Source organism: Macaca thibetana, chromosome X (genome assembly GCF_024542745.1).
Source record: "Macaca thibetana thibetana isolate TM-01 chromosome X, ASM2454274v1, whole genome shotgun sequence".
Classification (NCBI taxonomy): Eukaryota; Metazoa; Chordata; class Mammalia; order Primates; family Cercopithecidae; genus Macaca; species Macaca thibetana.
The window spans coordinates 62,299,695-62,325,233 of NC_065598.1; the positions used below are offsets into that span (position 1 = coordinate 62,299,695).

Here is a 25,539-nt window from a genome sequence, read left to right on the forward strand (position 1 = left end):
TCTTTCTTAAAATGTCTATTTTCTTTTATCTCCTGTATCATTTTATTGTATTACTTAGATTATTTAAATTGGGTTTCTACTTTCTCCTGAATGTTGATCTTCATTCCTATCCATATTCTGAATTTTATTTCTGACATTTTACCCATTTCAGCCTGATTAAGAACCATGGCTGGATAACTAGTGTGGTCATTTGGAGGTAAGAGGACCCTCTGGCTTTTTGAGTTTTCAGAGTTTGTGTGCTGATTCTTTTTCATCTGTGTATGCTGATGTTCCTTCAGTCTTTGAAGTTGCTGTCTTTCGGATAGGTTTTTCTTGCTTTTGTATTCTTTGATGCCTTTGGGGGTTTGATTGTGGTGCAAGGTGGGTTCAGTGAAATGGTTTTGATTCTAGTCCACTCTTTGGTCTTTAAATAACTCCCTCTGATTACTGTCTCTGTGCCTGTGTTTCTTTTGTTGGGTGTTCTTGTCCATGAAGCTCCCTTAGGCAAACGCTGCAGTTGCAGACAGGCCATATCCTTGCCGGGTCAGCTGTAATCTGCTGTCAGAGTGTGTCCTGGGGGAACTTGGGGTTGTGCCTGCCCACAGAGTTCCAGCAGAAGTGGGACTACTGGATTGGAAGTTCTAGCAGATGTGGCCTGTCTGGCCATGAGAGGAGGTAGATGGAATTAATTGCCCTGTTGTCTGGGTATTTCCTGGGACAGCAGGAAGCTGAACAGGACTGAGTTCAGACAGAGTGAGACTGTTGGGTTAGAAAATTTAGCAGGCATTACCTGCCTGGCTACCAGTGGCAGGAGTGGGTGGGATTGTCATTCCTGCCATCTGGGTGCTTTTTAAGACAGCAGAGGCTACAGATGTTGGCTGAGTTTAGGTAGAAGTGAGACCACTGTGTCAGAAGCTGATGCTGAGCCCTGTCTGATGAGGAGCAGTAGAGCAATCTTACTCCTTCTAGGCACCATGACTTTAGTCTCTATTGGGGCTGTGGTGTCAGTACTGGTCTATTCTGTGGCTTAAGACTTGTAGAGTTCCTCTTGGAGTCAAGAGTTTCCCCTGCAAAACATCCAGGTGGTTCTCTGCCTCAGTCTAGAAGCATGGTGGGGGCGGTGTAGGGGGGCCAGGGTGATTCTGCTGTTCCCAGTCTTGCATAGGTTCCTGTGGAGGATGTGAATTTCCCAGAATATTCTTACTTACTCACTCTTCCCCCTGTTGGAGAGGTTCTTCTGGCTCTTTGCTGTGCCCATACAGCCCGGTGCTCAGCTTCCCTCTTCCCTGATCTCCGTAGCCCTACTGCCTTGATGAATCCTGACATGGTTTCTCTGTTGATTGGCCCGAAGGGACAGTGTTTACTAACCTTTTTGTTTCCTCTCTGTGAGAGTGGAGTACATTTGCTGCTTTTATTCTGCCATATTGGCCCCTCCCACTCTCTCCTTTTTGAAGGGCCATTTTGTCAAATATAGAATTATTTGATGAAGAGTATTTTTTTTTCTGTCAGCACTTTAAATATGTCAATTGACTTATTTCTAACCTCCATGGTCTCAGAGAAGAAATTGGCTATTAATCTTATTGAGAATTTCTTTTCTGTGACAAATCTTGTTTTGCATCTTTTCAGGTTCTCTTTATCTTTATTTAAATAGTTTCATTACAATGCTCCTTGGTGTGGGTAGAGTTTTGCTAAGCCTACTTTTAGTCAGTTGAGCTTCTTGGATGTATAGATTCATATGTTTTGTCAAATGTGAGACATTTTTAGCCATTATTTTTTCAGATGTTTTTTCTCCTTTCTCTCTCCCCCTTCTTTGACTTCCATAATGTATGTATTAATCCGCTTGTCATGTTATCCTACAGGTCCCGTATGCTCTGTTCACTTTTCTTCATTATTCTCTCCTCCTGCTCCTCATACTAGATATTTTAAATTGTCCTATCATCAAGTTATCTGACTCTGCCTTCTGCCTGCTCAAATCCGCTGTTTAACTCTTCTAGTGAATTAAAATTTCAATTTTACTTTTCTATTCTAGAATTTGTTTGGTTCCTTCTTATTTCTGTATCTTTATTTATATTTGAATTTTGTTCAGATACAGTTTTAGGAGCTTTTCTTTACTTTTTATTTATGTTTTCAGTTCTTTAAGCATATTTAAACAGCTGTTATAAGTAATTATTTCAGTGAAATCGTGGGAACAAAAGTCAAGTTACATGAACCAAAGAGTGAAAAGGAGTTGTGGGAATGAAAATAGGGAGTATCAACAACTTTTCTCAAGGCTTATTTTAAAGGGTATTAAAAAATGGGATATTGTAGTTCGATAGAAATGTGTGACTAAGGTAGGTTTTTTAAATGGCATAGTTTGGGCTGAACTGCCCAATACCACAGCCACTAGTTACATATGGCTATATAAACTTAAATTCATTATAATTAAATTATAAATTAAGTTCTTCAGTTATATTAGCTACATATGACTACTGTATTGGACAGCACTGAAAGCTCCTCTAATTTGCACCATCTTCCGTTTCTTTCTTCCAGTTACAAATAATGAGGCATCTTTTCTCTAATTAAATATTAATTCCTATCATTCATGCTCTGGATCCCATTTCCTCTCCATTTTTTTTTTTTTTTTTTTTTACTTACCTAAGTCCTATGGTTATTATCTCTCTCTCTCTTCCACCTAATTATCAGTCTCTCCCTCTCTGCTAGATCGACACACTCTAGTACAGTAGTACTACTTCATTCCTGGTTTCACTTTCTATGCTTTCAGTTATTCATGGTCAATCATAATCTGATAATATTAAGTGAAAACTTCCAGAAATAAACAATTTAAAAGTTTTAAATTTTGTATCATTATAAGTGCTGTGATAACATCTCATACTATCCCACCTGGGATGTGAATCTTTCCTTTGTCCAGCATATCCACACTGGATATGCTACCTGCCCATTTGGCACTCAGCTGTCTCAGTTACCAGATCAACGGTCACAGTTTTGCAATGCTTGTTTTAAAGTAGCTTTTATTTTAGTTAATAAAGGCCCCAAAGTGCTAGAGTAGTGATGCTGGCAATTTGTATGTGCCAAAGAGAAGCCATATAGTGCTGCTTTTAGTGAAAAGGTGAAAATTCTTGAATTAATAATGAAAAAAGTTGTATGCTAAGGTTGCCAAGATTGATGGTAAGAACGAATATTCTGTCTATGGAATTGTGAAGAAGGAAAAATAAATTCATGCAAGTTTTTCTGTAGCACCTCAAACTACAAAGGCTATGGCCACAATGTATGATAAGTGCTTAGTTAAGACGAAAAAGGCATTACATTTGTGGGTGGAAGATAAAAACAGAAATGTGTTTCAATTGACAGTAATCAGCTTCAGTACTATCTGTGCTTTCAGATTTCCACTGGTTTTGGAATGTATCCTGCATGGATAGAGGGAACTACCGTATAGTGAGAGAAATTTGCGGATTTTACAATAGTGTAATGAGAGTTTTTGTCTGATGGTTTCAATTTTCTGATTCAGATCTGAGTAAAGGCCATTAGTGTTGTGGAGGTGGGTGCGCTGGGGTAGGAGGTTTGAAGGAAAGGAAAAAATGTGTGAAATTGTTGATTCAAAGGGTAGAAAAACAAACTTTTCTGAGAAATGGAATAAGACTGATGAACAGCACAGAGGACCCACGTGAGGTTTCAGATAATGAATTCCAAGAAAAGTCAATTTTCTTGTTTTATTTTTGTTTTTTTTTGTCTTTTGATTTTCAATTTGCAAAGATTTTTAAAAATTATCCTGTTACTGGGAATACAGTGTAATGTGCACCACTCTTGAAAGTTTGGTGCGTTTCCATCTAGACTTCTTATTCGTTTGGTGCATTTCCATCTAGTCTTCTTTCTCTGTATTTGCATACACTTTCACATAAATATATTACTTTAATAACTAAAAATTGTTATTTGTTAACTTTATGTTAAAATAAAAAGAAAGAGATGGGTAGAGAAAAATAAAGCAATGAAAGGGGAATGCAAGATTGGTGAGTGAACCAGGAGGCAATGGTGTTTGGAAGTCAAATAGAGTTTTAAGAAAAGGATGGTCTAAGGGGTCAGATAGTGCAAATGGTAAGAATAGTGTCTGAATTCCATCCATATTTCCATTCCTCACCCTTGAACGGCTAGGAAGTCTTCATCTGGCTGACCAGGTAGGCAGACTGGCTTGGAAGTTGTTTTGAGATGCTATAGCTAGAAGGTTCTATTGTAGACTGGAAGACAGCCCAATATGGGAAGTGCCAGAGGAGATACAGTTTGGAACTCACTTTCTTTAATTAACCTCTGATTCTTGAAAGAACGAACAAAAGTTTTTTTTGGTTTGTTTGCTTGTTTTTTAAATCTGAAAACAAAACGTATCTGTAACATTTACTCTAATGCAGTCTGACTCAGTATCATATTGCTCCACAGGTTTTAGCTACTTTTCCTTAATGAGGAGATGGATGCTTGACATTACAGCAGATGATTCATGAACTTCATATGGCTAACTTCTTAGGTTGGACCACATTTAGTAAAGAAGTAGCTCAGAGCAAATGAAGATGTGATATCAGGTTTGGGACCTTCAGTGAAAATGGAAGTGGTCAGGCACTGCTAGTTCCATTCATTCAATTGTAAAAGCTAGATTCTAAAGTACAGGAGCAAAGCTGCAATGGGAGACGGACCTAACATGCAGAAGTGAAGTGGAGAAAGAGACTTGAATCAGAGTAAGAGAGCATCAGGAGCTAAGAGAGGAGGTTTCTGAGTAGTTGCTGGAGACACCTTTATGGTATCAAACATTTGCATATTTTTGGATGATTGTGTGTTAGCATATTGTTTTAGCTAAGCTTTCAGGAATGAGACACAAGATCAGGAAAGAAAGAAAGGATTTAAATTATCTATTTCTTTTGATAGTGTCTTAGTCCATTTTGCTTGCTATATAAAGGATTACCTGAAGCGGGGTCATTTATAAATAAAGGAGATTTATTTGGCTCATGTTTCTTCACACTATATAAGAAGCATGGCACCAGCATCTGCTTCTACTGAAGGCCCAAGAAAGCTTTCAGTTGTAATGGAAGGTGAAAGGGGAGCAAGTGTGTTACATGATGAGAGAGGGAGCAAGAGAGAAGGAGAGGAGGGGTGCCATGATCTTTTAAACAATCAGCTCTTGTGTGAAGTAATAGACCAAGAACTCACTCATTGCTGAGCGGACAGCACCAAGCCATTCGTGAAGGATCTACTCCTATGACCCTCCCATTAGGTGGCACCTCCAGCACTGGGGATCAAGTTTCAGCATGATATTTGGAGGGGACAAAAATTCAAACTACATCAGATAGCATGAAAGTGTTGGAGGCTGTATTAGTTTGCTAGGGCTGCCATTATGAAGTACCATAAACTGAGTGACTTAAACAACATAAATGTATTGTCTCATAATTCTGGAGGCCAGAATTCCAAATCAAGGTGTCAGCAGTTTTTTCTGGTTTTTTTTTTTTTTTTTTTTTTACTATGAAGAAAGACTCATTAAGGAGTATACAAGAAATGAGGAAGTAAAGAAAGTAGATGTCGGCAGGACTTTAAAAATACTTTGCCGTTGAAGAAGACAGAACAAGGGATTGCAGTAGCTTGAGGGTCACAGGAGAGAGAAAGGAGAGACTTGATCATGGCTTACATGGGGAAAGGAACAAGCAGAGGAGAAGTAGAAGATCCAGGAGGAAGAGGAAATTCAAATCTGTCAAGAAGTGGGAGAAAGTATGAACCTTGAATTGGAGTAGGATCACTTCCCCCTCTGAGGCTCCAGGGCTTGGTAGATGTGGATAAAGAATGGAATTTTAAAGGATGAGAGTCTTTGTAGAGTAGTGGTAAAAGGAATTCTGAAGCTAAACTGCATGGGCTCAAATTTCAGCTATGATGTGTGATCCTTAGAAAATGATATAATATCTAAGAGTTGAAGCCTTAGTTATTTCATATATACAATGAAATTAATAGTAATATCTGTCTCATAGGGATTTTGAATTAATGTCTTATAAATGCTATGCAAGTTTTTGACAATATTATTCTTATTCTGTGAAATCTGAGTTGAATTCAGTTTTTTAGAGTGAGAAGGTAAGGAACAAATGAGGCTTGAGGAGTGTAGTGAAAGTCTGGAATTGTCACCAAGAGGAACAGGATTAAAAGCTATCGAACCAAATAGCACTGAGGACACAATGAGACTGGAAAATTGAAATTTGAAGAAGCAACACTACAGAAGGCTGTACAATTTTCCCCAGCTGTGTTCAACCACAGTTTAAGATCAGAAGAGGCAGATTATAAGATACACCTAGGGAGGTTACTGGTACCCAACTTTAGTGAACATGAGAATCACTTGGAGGGATTGTTATATTGCCCATAGGTTGCTGAGCCCACGCCCAGAGTTTCTGAATCTTCAGGTGTGGAGAGATTCCCAATAATTTGCATTTCTACAAACTGCTAAGTGAATTCTGATGCTGCTGGTGGAAGCAATATACTTTGAGGACCACTGATTTCCATGAAGTTATTATGGAGTGGGAGTGGTGAAGGGGATGCATTGTGTAGAATAGAGTAACAGGCAAGAATACATGAGAGTGCAGGATATTTGTAAAAGAGTAGTTCAAATGCTGACCATGGCAGTGAGGGAATTTGGACCAGATAGGGAAAAGGATGGAGTCAGGAGGGACCTGATTTAAAAAGGTAAAGGAGGGTAGGGATCTTCACAAGGACATAGCACTTATCCCAGTTTGTAATTCTACATGTTTTCTTTTTGTTGTTGTTGTTGTTGTTGTTGGTTTACTTGTATGTTGTTTCCTCTCCCAACTAGATTCTAAGAGGACAGGCACTATGTTGTTTTGTTTATGACTCTTTCCAACACTCAACATGTAGTATGTGTTCAATACAGCTTTGTTGATTGTATGGGTGAAAAAAAAAATTGCATGCTTTCACCTCTGACTCTTCTTCTTTAAGCTCTCCTCATTCCTTGAGATTCAGACCAAGCCTAAACTCTCCTATAACACTTTCTCCAGGGATTAATAAATCTAAACTCCTATAGTTGTTAAAGTCTTACAGTATAATTAACTTTTTTGATGTATAGATTAGTATAATCACCACCGCAATTAGGAATTAGAGCAGTTAACTCTCTTGCTATTCCCACCCTCTTTGAACCACTGATCTGTTCTCAATCCCTATTATTACATCTTTCCTAGAAAAAAAGATGCATATATATGTATACATATTCTATGATTTACGTAAGTGATATCTACATATAAATGGAATAATACAGTATGCAATCTTTCAGGATTAACCTTTTTCACACAGCATAATTCTCTAGAGATTCTTCTAAGTTGTTGTATGTGTCAATAGTTTACTGTTTTTAGCGCTGAGTAGTATTTCATGGTATGAATGTATCACATTTTGTACAACTTTTCACTGTTAAAGGGAATTTAGATTTTATCCAGTTATTGGCTCTTATTAATAAAATTGCTACGACTATGTGTATAGAGGCATTGATTGATTGATTGATTGAGGCAGAGTCTCGCTCTGTCACTTAGGCTGGAGTTCAGTGGCACGATCTTGGCTAACTGCAACCTCTGCCCCCCAGGTTCAAGTGATTCTCGTGCATCAGCCTCCTGAGAGGCTGGGATTACAGGTGCCTGCCACCACACTAAGCTAATTTTTGTATTTTTAGCACAGATACGTTTTGCCATATTGGTCAGGCTGGTCTCAAACTCCTGACCTCAAGTGATCCACCTGCCTTGGCCTCCTAGTGTGCTGGGATTACAGGTGCTGTGTAGAAGCTTTTGTGTGAACATCATTCACATTTCTCTATGGTAGATACCTAGAACTAGGATTTCTGGATCATACAGTAAGGGGATATTTAACTTTATAAGGAACTGACAAACTTTTTTCCAGAGTGTCTGAACCATTTTACATTCCCATCAGCAAAGTGTGAGTGATTTAGTTGTTCCACATCCTTGCCAGCATTTGGTGTTATCACTGATTTTTAAAGGCCATTGTGACAGGTATGTAACGATATCTCATTGTAATTTTGATTTGCATTTTCCAAATGGCTAATAATGTTTAACATCTATCATATGTTTATTTGTCATTCTTATATCTTGTGTTGTGAAATATCAGTTCAGATTTTTTGCCTATTTTTAATTGGGTTGTTTTTATTTTGTTAAAATTTAAGTGTTCTTTATGTATTTTGGATACAAGAGTGAAGCCTTGACTACTACGGTCAGTCCCAGGCTCTCTGAGGAAATTATATTTAGGCTGATACTTGAATGTAGCATAGAAATCAGCCATATTAAGAAAGCTACAGGACAGCTTCAACTGCAGGTGTAAATACCTTGAGACAGGAATGATCTCAGTGTATTTAAGGAATAAGAAGAAGACAGTGTGGCTGTAGTATACTAAGAAAGATGAAGAATATAAGAAATGAGTTTGTAGATATAAAGAAGGATAAGTAAGATCATGTAGAGTCTCGCAAGCCATGGTAGGGAATTTTTATTTAGTTTTACTCACAGTGAGGAGCTGTTGCAGAGATGTGGCATGGCTTATATAGTATTTTAAAAGGTTACACTTGTTGTTATGTGAATCACATGTTATGAGAGGAACAAGATAGGTGACAATTGTAGTTTTTCAGGTGACAGAAGATAATGGCACAGACTATGGTGGTAGCATATACTTTTCAGGTAGATCCCTCAGAATTTTGATGATGGATATGAGATGTGAGGGAGTGAGAATAATCAAAGATAACTCTTGAGGTTTTGGCTTTCATAACTGGTGGCACTCTCTAGTGAGAAAAGGAAGACTGAAGAGGAGAAGGTTTGGGTGAGAGGTCAAATATTTATTTTTAATATGTTGAGTCTGAGATAAAATCTAGACAAATGGAGGTGCCAAGAAGACTATTGAATAAGTCTTGAACTCAGTGGAGAGGTTGGAGAGAAGTTCATGTAAACAGAACAACATGACAAAAGATACAGAGCTATGAAAGTATGAGGTATGACCAGAGGTGAGCAAGTGGTTAGGTTTGACCAGTATATATTTTGTAGAACCAGAAAGAGTAAGAGACATTGCTGGAAAGGCAGGCCAGGGCTGAGTTAGAGAGGGCTTAGCTGATGGGGAAATTTTTGGAATTTATTATTTGAATATGAGAGAGCCATTACAGGTCTTTGACAAAAGGTGTGACATGAACAAAGAAAGATTTTTGAAAGATTAATATCACACAGCCAAAACAATGTCACAAAAGAAAAACAAAGTTGGAGAACTCATACTTACTGGTTTCTAAACTTATTACAAAGTGTAGAACTCAAGACTGTGTGGCATTGGCATAAGGATAGGCAGATAGATCAACAGAATAGAATTGAAGATCCAGAAATAAACCCTCTCATTTTGGTCAACTGATTTTCAACAAAAGTGCCAAGACCTTTCAATGGAAAAAAAAATAGTCTTTTCAATAAATGGTGCAGAGGCAACTGAATATCCACATACAAAACTATGAAATTGAACCTCTAACTCACAACATACAGGAAAATCAAAATCAACTCAAAATGGATCAAAGACCCAAATATAAAAGCTAAAGCTATACTTCTAGGAGAAAATAAATGAGCAAACATTCATAACCTTGGATTAGGCAATGGTTTCCTTTATACACCACTAAAAGCACAAGTGAACAAATAAATTGAAATAGCTTAAAATTTAAAGTATCCTTTAAAGGACACCATAAAAAGTGAAAAGGCAATCCACAGGATATGAAATAATTCCATAATCATATATCTGATAAGGGACTTGTATCCAGAATCCATAAGGAACTATTGCTTGATGTCATTGTTATTTGACAATGCTATTATCAAAAAACACATAACCCAATTTAAAATGGGCAAAGGATTTGAATAAACATTGCTCCCAAGAAGATGTTAAAATGGCTATTAAGCACAAGAGAAGATGCTCAATATTGTTAGCCATCAGAGAATTGGAAATAAAAACTGTAGTGAGATAACACTTTTCACATGCTAGGATAACGAAAATAATTTTTTTTAAAAAGCAGACGATAGCTAGTGTTCATGCAGATGTTGAGAAATTGGAACCCTAATATGTTGCTGGTGAGAATGCAAAATGGTGCAGGTGCTTTGGAAGCAGTTTGGCAATTCTTTAAGTGGTTAAACACAGCGTTACCATAAACTCAGGAATAAATGAAAACATATATCCACATAAAAACTTGTAAACAAATGCTGATAGCAGCACTATTCATAATAACTAAAAAGTGGAAATGACCCAAATGTTCATCAACTGAAGAATGAATGAATAAAATGTGGTATATCTATTCAATGGAATATTTGTCAATAAACACAATTAAGTATTGATATGTGCTACAACGTGGATGGACAATGAAAACATATTAAATAAAAAATCAGTCACAAAATGAAATGTATGATATAATTCAATATCTATGGAATGCCCAAAGTGGACAAGTCTATAGAGACAGAAAGTAGAATATTGATTACCTTGGGTGGGGTGTGGTGGGGGTGGGTGGGTGGATGAGAGGGTGAGGGCAGTACAGGAGTTCTTTTGGTGGTAATGAAATGCAAAATGAATCGTGGTGGTTACAAACTTCTGGTAATATACTAAAAAACATTGAATTGAACATTTTAAATGGTTGAATTGTATTGTATGCAAATTATATCTCAATAAAGTTGTTAGAAAAGATTAATGTAACATTATTTGGAAGATGAATTAGAGAGGGCAAGGCTGGAGGCAGAGAAACATGTTAGGAGGCTTTGTAATGGTTCAGTTAAGAAAACAAGGGTCTAAACTAGGGCAAGAGTAATGATAATTGAAAGGAGAAGAGGATGGTTCTAAAATATAATGTAGAGGTAGAATCAATAAGACCTGCCATTTGGTTAGATGTTGAATTATGAAAGTGAAGAAGTAAAGAAGATTAAAGTTTTGAGTCTGAGTAAGTACAAGAGTGATAGTGTTATTTCTAGATAGACACTGGGAGCACAGATTGGGAAAGAGGGTGGTTTTTCAAAGGAGGGAGGTGAGTTCATACAATCTATTTTCCTGGTGCTGTCAGGACAATCTTTAAAATATATTCAGTATCTAATAGAATATTTGGAATTGGAGCTGAGTAACAAGGTGAGTCTGGCTGGAACTAAGTATTTAAGAGTCATTGATGCACAGATCATAGTTGACATCAGAAAGGTGACTAAAGGTTCCAAGGAGAGAGTATGGAAAGAGAGAAGAGAACTGAGACAGAACTTTGTGCAAACAACTGCATTTAGGAGACAGCGGCTGGAAAAAATAAACCACAGCAGAGAACCTCACCCTGCCTCCCCCGTCCCCTGCCTTCCCCGCAAAGATAAAGAGGATATTAAAAGCAGGAAAAAAAAGTAGCAAGGCTGCCTTACCAGAGTATTGGACCTGGGCCTTTGAGGAAAGGGAAAGCAGAAAAGAAAGGTTGAGGGTGTCCCAGGAGGGAGAAGCACAAGGTCACAAAAATAAAATGATGGAGAAAGGATGAAGATCTTAAAGAGGATGGGATTCACCCACCACTGCCTCTTGGGGAGACCTGGGAATTGAGAGAAATTTCTGACCCAGTGCAACTGGAGGTTCCTTGTTACACTTCCTAGGTGAGGTGCTCACTTATCAGTGGAACATCCCAGAAAGATCTGGCCCTGGGCCCAATGACTCTGCTTGTGTTTCCTGGATCTATTATTCTGCAGTGGATCCCATCAAGGTAAATACAAGATTGGCTACCTGGAAGTGGGTCAAACTCCCGGCAAAAAGAAGCTATTAACCAGGTGTAGTAAGAAGCTTGCTCCTGAGATACTACAGCCTAGAATTTGGGGAACATTCCTCAAAAGCTGGACTTATTTTAATAGACAGGAGGAGGGAGGAAGGGAATGGGCAGCACCAGATACTTGTCACAAAGATTTTCTTTCTTATCTTTTCATTTTGGATCCTATATAGTAACATGCTCTCATTACAAAAAAAAAAAAAAAAAAAAAAAAAAAAAAACCACACACAAGCAAACAGAAAACACAAAAGAAACCTGGGGTTGGTTGTACAGAGATTGAGGCTCTAGTCCCAAATTTGGTTATAGCATGCTTTTAGAATGACCTTAAATAAGTCATTCTGCCTCTGTTTCTTCATCTGGAAAATGGATTTATCGATCTAGCCATCCATCTACAGCCAGCCATTAACAATCATTTATTGAGTGCCTACCACATTTTAGGCATTTTACTTGGTGCTTTGGATGATATAAATTTAAGATACATTTCCACCTTCAAAGAGTATTGTCTAGTTAAGCAAGAGAGAACCTGGAGAAGGCATCACAATGGGAGGTGCATGTACTCTTGGCCTTAAAAGCTGAGTCACATTATGCCATCAGATAAGCGATATGATGATGGGGAGGGCATTGCAGGCAGAGGAAACAGCACAAAAAAGACACTAGGTTGTAAAGATGCTGGGTAGGCTAAGAGGTCAATAAATACTTTAGCCTAGATAAAGCATAGGTCAGATAGTGCATCTTAACTAAGTCCCAAGATAATTGTTAGAATGAATTCAAATAACATAGTGGGGTACTTATAAATGTAAGATATCATGAGGAAATGCTGAGAGGCACAGTGGGCTTGTATGAGAAACTGGCTCCCTGCAGAGTACTGCTACCCAGAAACAACTCCATCTCTTTCTGTCTCTCCCACTTCCTCCCTTCCTCAGGACATGTATAGTGGCCTGGTGGGGCCCTTGACTATCTGCCGAAAGGGCATCCTGGAGCCCCACGGAGGACGGAGTGACATGGATCGGGAATTTGCGTTGTTGTTTTTGATTTTTGATGAAAATCAGTCTTGGTATTTGGAGGAAAATGTGGCAACCCATGGGTCCCAGGATCCAGGCAGTATTAATCTACAGGATGAAACTTTCTTGGAGAGTAATAAAATGCATGGTCAGTAGTAAAAAACCTACTCTTTTTCCAAAGCAGTCCCTACTGGTTACATGGGGATATCTAATAGGCCTATTACTATCTAAGGGAACATAATCCCAGAAGGGACACGAACATGGTAAGGTGAAATGAGAATGAGTCAGAAGAAGCATTTCCTACTATCGTACATTTACATATACAAAGGGAGATATGTGGTCCAGGTTAGATTGGGTGCCCAGAAAGCAGGAAGTTGACTGTGTAAAGTTGCCATGGTGATACCAGCAAATTTTAACATATTAGAGAAGGCAAAATGGACATGTATGACCTTCAATGTACTTGTCAAGCTGACTGCTTAGTGCCTCTCTATTTTAAAACCCTGAGTTTAGTCTCCCAATATCATCTTATTTATTTACTGCTCTAAATTTGGGACCAGTTATCTCAATGGATTCCAATACAGCCAGATGAAAGCTTGTATTTTAGTGTCTTTTTAAAAGAGTTTCCATTTATAGATGGAAGAATTGAAGAAGACAGCCTCAGTGAGAAGCATACTGGATTTATGTCAGATACAGGGAAGAACTTTCTGGTACTTGAATGGATTTTGGAGAGAAATTGTGCATCAAAGCCTTCCTTTGCTCAAGAGATCTGTGTCGCTTTTCAAAAACAAGAGAAAGAGGGGAGAGCATAAGTGCAGTAGAATGAAGTGATCTCTCACTATTCCTTCTAGCCCAAGATTTCTTTGATCTGAGGATATGTACCTTTGATAGTGATTCTAATGGAACTAAAAAGTAGTATATTATTATCCCACAGATTTTAGCTATTTCTCCCTGATGGAGTGATGAATGATTCACATTACAACAGATGATTCACACACTTCACAGGGCAGACATTTTAACACCTGTCAAATCAAAGAAATGACCCAGGACAAAAAGGGAAAGAGGGCACAGTTACATCCTGTTAATGCAGGGGTTTGGCTAATGCTTACTTTCTTCTGTTTGTTTATGTGTCTATCCACATTCTTCAGGTATAAATATACCTACCTTTCCATCTAGCAGGTATTTGTTGTGCAGTTTCAGAGTGCTAGCACTGGAGATATTTGCATCTGAGGGGTAAATAAATAATATCCCTCTCTTCCTTTTCAGGTTCCTGAACCAACTGAGAAAGACAGATGCTTAAGATCAAATGTGAACCTTATTACTAAGAAGGCTAATGGAAAAACTGATTTCAGTTCTACAACTAAATAGGCTTACTCACACTTCTCTGGCAACAGATAGACATTTCCACCTTGTCATTGACATAGATGGTCAGCAATACTTTCCTCTTTGGCAGAGGGAGAATCATACCCACAGTGAAATAATGAATCAGCTATTGCCCATTTCTGTGGCCCAACTGATGAGTGAGAGAAAAGATCAATAAGAGGATGAGTTGATCATGTTTAGTTTCCTCTCTGAAATCCACAATTTGGTAGACACAGAGACGGATTATAAATGATTGCTTCCTCTCTTGAGGAATAAAGTGGAAATTATCTTCCCTCTGTAAGAACATGAGAAGTGGGGGAAAATTGTCCAGGGAAAAGTCCTGGAAGTGTGAATTTTTATAACAATAAGTACTTTGATGTCCTTGGAGCATAAGATGTGGCCTGGGAAGAGACCCATACATTAATATATGTTATTATCCCAGGCATTAATATCACTATTCTATGCATTAATGTTATTAATTCCATGAATGTGGCAGGTCTTTTTTTTTAACATTTAATGTTGACTCAGCTGTCTACTGGGTGTTCTGAAAAAACACAAGGAAGCCATAGTAATGCAGTGTATACATACATCCTTTTCTGCATATTAGGAACCTATAGTCTAATTAGAGATGTAAGCTTTTACACATGAAAAGACAGGTAAATGTAGAAGACAATTTCTTATGAGTTCCAATGAGTCATGAGACAGTACTGGAGGAGTTCACAGGTGGAAGGGCATGCAGGGAATGAGAGGTATGGAGAGGAACTAGGAGATCAGGAAAGTCTTTCTGGGGGAGTGAAGACTTGACTAGGCTTTAAAAATTTTATAAAAGAAGGCAGGATTTCTAGTAGGGAATCTTAGAAACACAAGGATAAAAAGAACATGCATAGACCATTTGAGGGATGGTGAAGAAATCACCCTAATTAGAATAAGCGTGTTGGGTAGTGGGAGTTAAATCTGGGAAGGTGGTTTGAAGTTATATTTTGAAGGATCTTGTTGGGTGAAGTAAGGATCCATGGATTTGCTCTTTGGAGCAGGAGAGAGTAATTAAAATATTTGAAGCAGCAGAATTATGTCATCACATTCAGTTATTTAGAGAGATAATTTTGATAATATTAATGTAAGAAGATACCTTGAAAAGGGACAGATGGAATAAAGATGAGACAAATTAGGAGCCCATTGCTATCTTCGAGAAAAAAGATTAGGACCAGGTCAGTGGCAATGGGAAGTCAAAAGGAGAGATGTAAGAAGCTGCTTCTTCTTCTTCTTCTTCTTCTTCTTCTTCTTCTTCTTCTTCTTCTTCTTCTTCTTCTTTTTTTTGACAGCAATCAATGGGAAACTCTATGCCAACCTTAGGGGTCTTACCATGTACCAAGGAGAACGAGTGGCCTGGTACATGCTGGGCATGGGCCAAGATGTGGACCTGCATACCATCCACTTTCATGCAGAGAGCTTCCTCTATCGGGTGAGCTGGAAAGGGGGCTGAGTCCCTCAAGGATGATTAGAACAGTGGTTTAGCAGCAATTGAGAAAAAGGGTAGTAGCGTGGAACAAGGTAACAACTAGTTAAAAGAGCGGAGGTCTAGTACATGGAGCACTGAGCTGGAAATTTTAGTCTGGCTGTATATCCCAGGGTCAATAACTTCCTGCTAGGCCCTAGCTTTCTCTTCTGATGTGGAAGAGAAAAAATGGTCCATTTATCGGTAAGGAGACTGAAGGAATCAATATCAAGACTCAATGTCAAGGACTCAATGTCAAGGAATCAATGTCAAGGACTTGAGACTCAATGAGCAGTGATTTTTAAGAACAAGGAATTTCAGAGTGGCATCTCAGAATTGCTGAAAGTCCTTAATCTATTAAAAGAAGAGCTTCAACTTAGAGGGCACATGGAACAATATGTAGATTTTGAAAACAGTTTAGTCTTAGGTAAAGGTGGAAGAGTTGGGGGCACTGATATAGACTTCGAGATTTAGAAGTGCTGAAAAAGACAATGGCAAAGATAACTTTATTTCAATCAATTTCTTTTCTTTTTTTTTTTTTTTTTTTTTTTTTTTTTTTTTTTTGAGACGGAGTCTCGCTCTGTCGCCCAGGCTGGAGTGCAGTGGCTGGATCTCGGCTCACTGTAAGCTCCGCCTCAGCCTCCCGAGTAGCTGGGACTACAGGCGCCTGCCACCTCGCCTGGCTAATTTTTTTTGTATTTTTTGGTAGAGATGGGGTTTCACCGTGTTAGGCAGGATGGTCTCGATCTCCTGACCTCGTGATCCGCCCGTCTCGGCCTCCCAAAGTGCTGGGATTACAGGCTTGAGCCACCACGCCTGGCCTATTTGAATCAATTTCTAAAGGAAATATATGCCTCATTCATAGGGGTGAAAGCTTACACCAAATTCTTCATATTTTAGCCTGCTGAAAATTATAAAGATACTTGTTTTGAACTCTCTAAAGTAACCTAGAAATTATCTTACTTTGGGACACTTTAAGAGGAGAAAGTCACCTCTGTTGATTTAGATTCTGTGGGTGGGTTCATTGGAGATACGAATAAAGTGGACTTTTTTTTTTTTTTTTTTTTTTTTGAGATGGAGTCTCACTCTGTCGTCCAGGCTGGAATGCAGTGGCGTGATCTCAGCTTACTGCAAGCTCCATCTCCCAGGTTCACACCACTACTGTTTCTGCCTCCTGAGTAGCTGGGACTGCAGGCGTCTGCCACCACACCAGGCTATTTTTTTTTTTTTTTTTTTTGTATTTTTTAGTAGAGACGAGATTTCACTGCGTTAGCCAGGATGGTTTCGATAAAGTAGACTTTTAAAGCCATTCACTGGTCTAGGAATCTTGGAGTCTCAGCTCCCTAATGTGGACATCACAAATTTTTAGTTCCTGAAAGCTCTAAGATGATCTTTATATCCTTCACTTCCTCTTCCTCATTCCCAATCTCTCTTGCAGAATGGTGAGAACTACCGGGCAGATGTGGTGGATCTGTTCCCAGGGACTTTTGAGGTGGTAGAGATGGTGGCCAGCAACCCTGGGACATGGTTGTTGCACTGCCATGTGACTGACCATGTCCATGCTGGCATGGAGACCCTCTTCACTGTTTTTTCTCGAACAGGTAAGTCCTAACTTCCCCAAAACGATCATCTTTTAACACTTTAGCCTATAGGAACCAGATAATACCAAAAAGCCTCTTGATTGTCTCCTTCTGATCCCAGAATAAGCATGTCTTAAGACAGAGCATAGACTCCCTCTAGATATTGCCCCAACCAATATTTCTAATCCTCCATTCCACCTGTCCCTCCATTGCCCCAACTGATATTTCTAATCCCCTGACACCTGTCCCTCTCCTAATTACTTCAAAACCTGTTGAGCTCGCATGGGTTGACCCAGCCTGAAACTGGTTTGGCTCTATGCATTGAAGTCTAGTGCAGGTCTGCTTCTTTTCAAATAAATTTAACTTATATACAAATGTATTACTTGACTGTATTAGAGTAACTGATTATTTCAAGGAATATTGCTAATTAGTCTTTCTAAAAAGAGAATAAAAATAAGTCTAACAGTCACCCATTAAATTAATTTGTTTTGTGGGGTTGTGAAAGGCAATTCTTTCCTTTTCTTTTCCTTTCTTTTTTTTTTTTTTTCTTAGAGTCAGGGTATTGATCTATCACCCAGGCTGGAGTACAGTGGTGCAATCATGGCTCATTGGAGCTTCAGACTCTTAGGCTCAAGCGATCCTACCACATGAGCCTCCCAAGTAGCTGGGACTGCAGGAATGTGCCACCACACAAGGCTAATTTTTATACTTTTTGTAGAGAAGAGGGTCTACCTATGTTACGCAGGCTGGTTCCAAACTCTTGGCCTCCTTCTGCAGCAGCAATCCTCCTGCCTTGGTCTCCCAAAGTGCTGGAATTGCAGGCATAAGCCACTGCACCTGGCCTAGCTTTTATCTTTAGGCATAGGGTTTTGCCTAGGCTGGTTTCAAATTTCTGGGCTCAAACCATCCTTCCACATCAGCCTCCCAAGTCACTGGGATTACAGGAATGAGCCCCCACATCTAGCAAGACAGTTCTTTTTGGTTTTTGAATATCTTCATCTAAGGCTAGAAAGAGATATTGACCTTCAATTACAGCTTATCTCAGAGTTACTACCAAGGGTGGAAAAAACTTTTTCTTTATATTTTATATGGAGAGGGAGCAGCTGGGGCAATTTCTTCACCAGCCACTCTTTGTTCTTCACCAAAAAATGTAGATGGGTAGGCTGTGTTGGCTTTTGTGTCTTTGGGTAATTAAAGGGTCAAATATCTTACTTCTTAAGGTTCTTGACCCGAGTCCAGCTGCCAACACTATTTGCCTTCCAAGAAGCCCTATAGAGCCTTTTGGGGTCCATAGAAATCAAGGCTTTTTTTTTTCCTATGCTTTTAAAGAATATATAGACACTATTTAAACAAAAATGGTATTCTGGGGTTGTCAGTCACTGGCACTCTATCAACAGGAATAGTGAATGGGAAAATGTCTTTAAATATTCAAATAAACTTAGCAAATGAGGGTAGAGAATACAAATCTTCTGTTTATCCTCAGGGAGGGAGATGAATGATTGTACATTATGACTTCCTATATCATTTAAAAGATTTATTCTCTGTCAACTAATACTCCTAGAATGCAGCTTCCACTTAACTACTCAGGAGCTATTCCCTAGCACCCAGATTTACAGAAACTTCTTTGTTTTGTTGTAAGTACATAGAACAAAAGTCAAGTGATCAATTGATACATCATCAGGGAGATATAGATCCAGAACAACAGGTTTTCTCTATATGTAGTAATGGGATATCCCAAATATGAGCCATCCAATATATGAGACCATTTCAATACATATTGCCAGGGTACTTCCATGAGGAAGTATAGCTCATGTCTCTCTGTGACAATGAGCCAGCCCATAAATATTTTCTATTTGCCTTTTTGGTTTTTTTTAAACCCACTATGGCCTAATTTCATGTTGTTTCAACTCCATATGTGTTCACAGGTCAACAGGAAGGAAGAGTTGAAAAGATAGAGGGAAAACACTAATTCTTGAAACAAGGTTTCTGATAAGGCAGCAGGAAATGAGAATCAGAGCTAACATGAAAGATTAGTGCAAGAGTGGAGGAAAGTAATCTTTCTACTGTAAGAAGAAAGAAGACAGAAAATATAAGGATCAATGTGTAGGTTTGGCCAGGGGGTTTGACAGACTGACAGAGAATTTCAGCCTATGGTCTTTCTCTTCTCTCTGATGGAGCAAATAGAGTCATCTGCTGAGAATGAAGGGCAGGTGATAGGGTACAGGGTTTGAGAAAAGTGGACAAAAGTTTGAAATAGCCACTCTGGTGAATGGGAAATAAATTATCGCCAGGCAGCATTGATGATTTAGCTGAAATTGGACATGAAGAATATTAATCTTTACAATTGTGTGATTTTCTCTGGCAGCATTCAGCATACCAGACAAAATACAGGGAAATTACAGTTACTGGAGTTTGAGTAGATTATTGCAACACTCTTGGTAGATTAGGAGTTGAAGTGATAGACCTTGGAGTCTCACTTGGTCAGGAATGGAAGAAAAGACAGGATGAAGCTATTAGGTTGAGGAAAAAAATTGAAGGGTTTGAAAGCTAGAGGTCTCATGGCAGGGGAGGATAACAAGTTTTTGAAATACAGTGTATTAGAGCACTGAAAGGATGGGAGGTTGTTGTTAGATTTTAGATTTCTGAGATGTAACAATTCTTGACAACAAGGTTAATGTGACCATTTGAGTGGTTGGTAGAATTGGAGTAGACATCAAAGTTATTGGAGTTAAAAGGTCCGGAAACTGTGAGGCTTGAGTATTTGATGTGTCAGCACTCATGGCTGGAATTGAGGGAGAGGAAGACTGAGCCAGCTACTAAAGACTTCCATAAATGAAGAGAACTGCTAGCTAACAATAATAAGAAATGATTGTAGTTCTAGCCAAATAATATGAGCCTCAGAAGAGATATATCTTTACAAAAAGAGGAGAAACAATTATCTCAAAGAAGCATTGAGGGGATGTAAATGAAGTATGGTCCTCAGAGAAGAACTCAGCTTTATTAAATCAAGGAGAGGAAGAAGTGTTCTGAGAAGATGTTGAATGTGTAGGGAAGTATGTTTGGCAAGGAGCAGGGATTTCCTGAAGGAAGTGTGGCAAATGGTGGGAAAAAGAGCAATAATGGGAATAGAGGAAGTGCCAAGAAATATGTAAATAATAGCAGAGGGGTGATTTACATTTTGGACTCCAAGCCTGTTATCTTGCCCATATTTCATGTCACTGTTCAAAATCAAATCAACATGCTAATATTGACTTTGACTATAAAGTAGTAAATTCTACCTTTATTTTGCTTACTTTATCACAGAGAAATTCTGCAACCAATGTTGACCTTTCATAGGGGGGTCTATGAATTGGTAGGAAGAACAACAAGGCTAACCTCTTGTCTTTTTCCCTCCCAACCAGAGCACTTAAGCACTATCACCACCATCACCAAAGAGGCTGAAAAAGGTACGTAAAATGATGCACAGACTGGGTAGTTATACGTAGTGTGTCTGTGTGTAGGGTGGGTGAGGTACATTTAGGGAATGGGACTTATGTGACTGAAAGTTAGAATACATCAGCAGAAAGTATCCTGAGACGTCCGCAAGACTTCAGAAGCCAAAGAATGAAGGTTTAACTTCCCTCAGCAGGTTAATTCTCTCTGGCTTCCACCCCAGACCTCCTGAGTTGGGGAAAACAGCCTCCTCCCCATTTAAAGGCTGCTATTTTAGCTTTTCATCTAACATGTGAGAGGAGAAGAAAATTCTAGATGCTAGTCAAAAACCAAATACTGCATGTTCTCACTTATAAATGGGAGTTAAGCTATGAGTATGCAAAGGTATACAGAATGGCATAATGGACATTGGAGACTCAGAAGCAAGGAGAGTAGAAGAGCAGTGAGGAATAAAAAACTACCTATTAGGTACAATGTACACTACTTGGGTAATGGGTGCCCTAAAATCTCAGACTTTACCACTATACGATTCATCCATGTAACCAAAAACCACTTGTACTTGTACTCCTAAAGCTGTTGAATATATATATATATATGTAAAATCTAGGTCCTGCTGGGTGGGACATGGAAAAGTTGTAGCACAAATATGAATTCCCCCTAGGGACAGTGTGAAACTAGATGAAACACCACATGTTCTTCAACAGCTGTTTTTATTCTTGCCTCTTTCCCTTTCATCTATGGAATACCAAGGACTTAAACCTTTGGAACCAGCCATTTCTGACATTGAATACTATAGAGATTATTTTTCTGCACAGCCCGGGTCCAAATAGTGTGTTATTCTCCACCTCATTTGTCTCTGGACTAGGAAAGATCCAGAAAGTTATGAGAGCTAAAAAGAACATTAGAGATAATTAGTAGTTTAGTCTGAGGTTTTACAGCTGTTTTGGAGAAGTCTTAATGATCTGCCTAAGTATCACATGGACTGTTAACCAGGGGACCAGGATATGCCCTGGAGGGGTTGGGGAGAGGTAAGGTGTGATTGTGTGGGTGGGCCTTCAGGCCATATCTCTTTCAACTTGAGCAACTCAATTATTTTATATATATTTAAATATTTTACATATATATTTGCATTCATACATACTTTGTGTGTATATTTGTATATATACATACATATTTTGTGTACATATATATATTACTCATAAGCTATCATTTGTTAAAAAGTTTTCACAATGGGGAAAAAAGCCTTTGAAACTGTTGTTCTAATAAAACCCAATAATTTTCTACATGACAAGCTGAGAAATTGAAAGTGATTTGTTCAGTGTCACGAAAAGAGTATGTGGTAGAATGTAAACTCAGAACCAGGAAGTTTTGAGCTTCTATTTGAACTCATTATATTCTGTCTTCTCTCAGTTGTGTTATAACATTAATTCATCCAGTTATACAATCATCAAAGAAGTGTCAGGTACCAGGGATATCAAAACAAGTAAGACATAGTCGCTATTTTTCAGCGTCTAAAAATGGAATGAGGCAGAGAAATAATAGTTGCAATGCTGGATGCTGTTTGCTGTACAAAAAGGGCAAACAATAATAACAGTTAACATTTATTGGGCACTTCCTGTCTGCTAGGTGCTATACTAGATATTTTATAAGTATTGATTCACTTAAATTTTACAATATGCCTTTGTATTAGGTATGGTTATTATTCTAATTTTATAAAAGAGGGAACTGAGGTTTAGATGGGAAGTGAAGGATTGGGTCACTTGGTCCAAGGTCACACAATAAGTAAATTATGGGAGTACAAGGTACAGGTGCTTGGAAAACATAAAGGAAAGAACAATTAATTTTCTAATGAAGTCAAAGAAAACATTGCAGAGACATGTAACATTTAAGGTAGGGCTAGAAAGATAAGAAGGAGTAAAGTGTGTTCAGACGAAAGGATTAGCATAAGCAAAGTCTTAGAAGCCTGAAAGGGGATCACTGTTTATGAGGAGGAAAGAATGAGTTACTATGGCTGAAAAGTAGTAGATAGGACTAGAAGGATAGATTAGAGTCTGATAGTGAGAGTTGGAATGTCTGATTTAAAAGTCTGAGCTTTTCTCTGTAGGCTAATTGGGAATCATCAAAAATTTGTATGCCAAGAACTAACAATCAGATATTTCACTTGGAAAGGTCTATGTGACATCAGTGTTAATATGACCCAAAGAGGTAAGACTGGACAGCCTAGTAGCAGGTTCTTGTCATAGTTTAATGGTCAAAATTGCTATTGATAAGCTGGATGATTGAGTCAAACTTCTTTCTGAAGTTTCCCTTATTGCTTCCAATTCTACCCTCTGAAACCATACAGAACAAGTAAAATTCATCCTTTTTTATATCACAGTCCTTTAGATATTTGAGAAAATGTATCAAGGGCCTTCCCAATCTGAGTCTTAGCTCTTTCCATGAGTGGCCTGGGGCCTCAGTGATTCTCAAGGACCCTTATAGCTGTAACATCATGTTTCCTTGATTCTTTACTTTAACCTCTAAATCCGTTTTCATCAGCTGGTTTTGTGAAGGATAAGGACAGGTCTCCTGTCCTATTTGGATTGACTTGTTTTGTCAGGTGATGACTATAGAAAGTTACCTTTTAGAGTACTCTCCATCTCAGGATGCCCATTTTTTTCTTTCTCCATTTCAGCAGTGACCCCCAGAGACATTGAAGAAGGCAATGTGAAGATGCTGGGCATACAGATCCCCATAAAGAATGTTGAGATACTGGCCTCTGTTTTGGTTGCCATTGGTGTCACCCTCCTGCTTGTTGTTCTGGCTCTTGGTGGTATGGTTTGGTACCAACATCGACAGAGAAAGCTACGACGCAATAGGAGGTCCATCCTGGATGACAGCTTCAAGCTTCTGTCTTTCAAGCAGTAACATCTGGAGCCTGGAGATATCCTCAGGAAGCACATCTGTAATGCACTCCCAGCAGGCCATGGACTAATCACTAACCCCAGTGTCAAAGGGTCATGGGTGGTCGGGTGGGGGGAATTAAGCTTATCTGGATATTTCTTTCTTTATTTATTTTACATGGAAATAATAGGATTTTACTTTTTCTTTAGTTTCTTTGCTCTACTTGGGCACCTGGGGCTAAGGGAATACCTTAGTATCTTACATCACAAATTTCAACAGCTACATTATATTGCCTTCTGACACTTGGAAGGTCTTGAAATTTCTAGAAATGTATCCTTCTCACAAAGTGGATACTAAGAGAAAAACTCATTGATTGGGTTTCTACTTCTTTCAAGGACTCAGGAAAGTTCACTTTGAACTGAGGCCAAGTGAGCTGTTAAGATAACCCACATTTAAACTAAAGGCTAAGAATTTAGGCTTGATGGGAAATTGAAGGTAGTCTGAGGACTGGGAATCCAAATTGAATTTTGATTCTCCTTGGCAGTGAACTATTTTGGAGAAGTGGTGAATGGGTTGTTGCTACTGTGAGCACGTACAACCTCTGGAGCCAGAAGCTCCTCAAGAAAGGCAGTCCTCCAGGTTCCTGAACAGTGGCACTGAAAGGAATGTTGATTCACCTCTTCAAGTTTTAGACAGCAAACCCTATCCATTAAAGTACTTGTTAGAACCCTGAAAGACTGAATTTGGTGATTTTTGATGGTCTCTGTGACTTCTGTCTCTGTGATTGAAACAGAAAACACTTAGGGTGTGAGTGAGTATAGTATGCATTTGTCTAGCCTTTGTAGAACCTACAAGTTTTTGTTTTAGAAATGAGGAAACTGTTCCAGAGGAAGCATCAAAGAGTGTTGGGTACCACCCTAGAAAAGGAGCTATCGCATAAATGACAAAAATTTTCTGCATGCCAAGAAAATTTGTCAGAGGGAAATAGAAGTCTGAGATGAGACTCAAACTTGTCCAGTGGGACAGGAGAAGTAGGACTATATCTTGTGGGGCCTTTTTGGCAGTGGTGGTGTGAAAGGTCTAGTTGCAACTTTGGGGGCTTCCTTATAGGATGGAGTCATTCTTTCTGGTATTTTACAGCAATATTCCTTTGTTACATGCAAATTTGAGCCTCTGTAAAATATTGGTTAGAGAGCACAGATAAGTGATAAATTTTAAATTGGGTAAGATGGCCCACCCCACTGCAGTATCCATAATACTGTACCACATGGCAAGTGGAGAATAGAAGAGATATCAAGGAGAGTAAAGATGATAATTCAATTATGCACTGTTTTACACTTTAAAAAGCATTTTAATTCCTGATTGCATTGGGATTACCTCAGAGCAAGACATTTTACATTTGAGTAATGTTATACACTTAATACATTTGAATGAACAAAACTTATGGACATTAAGTAACTTCATCCAAGACCCCTCAGCTAGAAGTTGAACAGGGATTCAAATATTCATCTATTTGACTCCAAATACCTATTTCATCCTCCTATATCATGAAAACATCCACTAATCTCCATCCACCTTACCCATATTTATTCCAGCTTTTCTGTCTGTCCAGCAATCTGTCTGTCTAGATAGCAACCTCTTGCAGATAAAATGTAGAAACCCACAGAGCTGGTGTTCAGTTAAAATATAACGTTAAAGTTTGGAGGGGAAAACACAATCCAGAGGGTATTATTCCTCTTATTTTTCCATGGTCAGTGGGTTCCTGGAGAGCTTTACTGAGAATCTCAGAAATACAATGCGGGTGGAAGGGGGATTTAGATGGCTAGTTATCCAAGGGTTAGTATTTAAGCCATTGAAGAATCAATGCATTTAACAGCAGCAGAACTCTTTTGGCCTGCAGTTAACATGGATGTTAATGAAGAAGAAGTACACGCTAGGAATTCCAGTCAATTAATGGTTATATTTTACATGCAACTGGGAGGTTCTTAGCTTGGTCTCAATTGTAAA

The 25,539-nt window shown here is 38.6% G+C and overlaps 1 protein-coding gene across 3 annotated transcripts in view; it reads left to right on the forward strand.

The window, feature by feature from the left end:
• The window catches only part of HEPH (hephaestin), a 92,665-nt gene extending 68,398 nt beyond the window's left edge, over nucleotides 1-24,267 (forward strand). Inside the window, exons 16-22 of one of the 3 annotated variants that reach the window (XM_050776842.1) lie at nucleotides 11,616-11,722; nucleotides 12,706-12,931; nucleotides 15,465-15,604; nucleotides 17,076-17,238; nucleotides 20,619-20,663; nucleotides 23,324-23,593; nucleotides 24,077-24,267. In XM_050776842.1, coding sequence (XP_050632799.1) covers nucleotides 11,616-11,722; nucleotides 12,706-12,931; nucleotides 15,465-15,604; nucleotides 17,076-17,238; nucleotides 20,619-20,663; nucleotides 23,324-23,556 — 914 coding nt within the window. In that variant the 3' untranslated portion in view covers nucleotides 23,557-23,593; nucleotides 24,077-24,267. Of the gene's footprint in view, nucleotides 1-11,615; nucleotides 11,723-12,705; nucleotides 12,932-15,464; nucleotides 15,605-17,075; nucleotides 17,239-20,618; nucleotides 20,664-23,323 lie in introns of all 3 variants that reach the window. The other 2 variants (XM_050776841.1, XM_050776843.1) reach the window with 2 other exon arrangements.
• The last annotated feature ends 1,272 nt before the right edge of the window (nucleotides 24,268-25,539 follow it).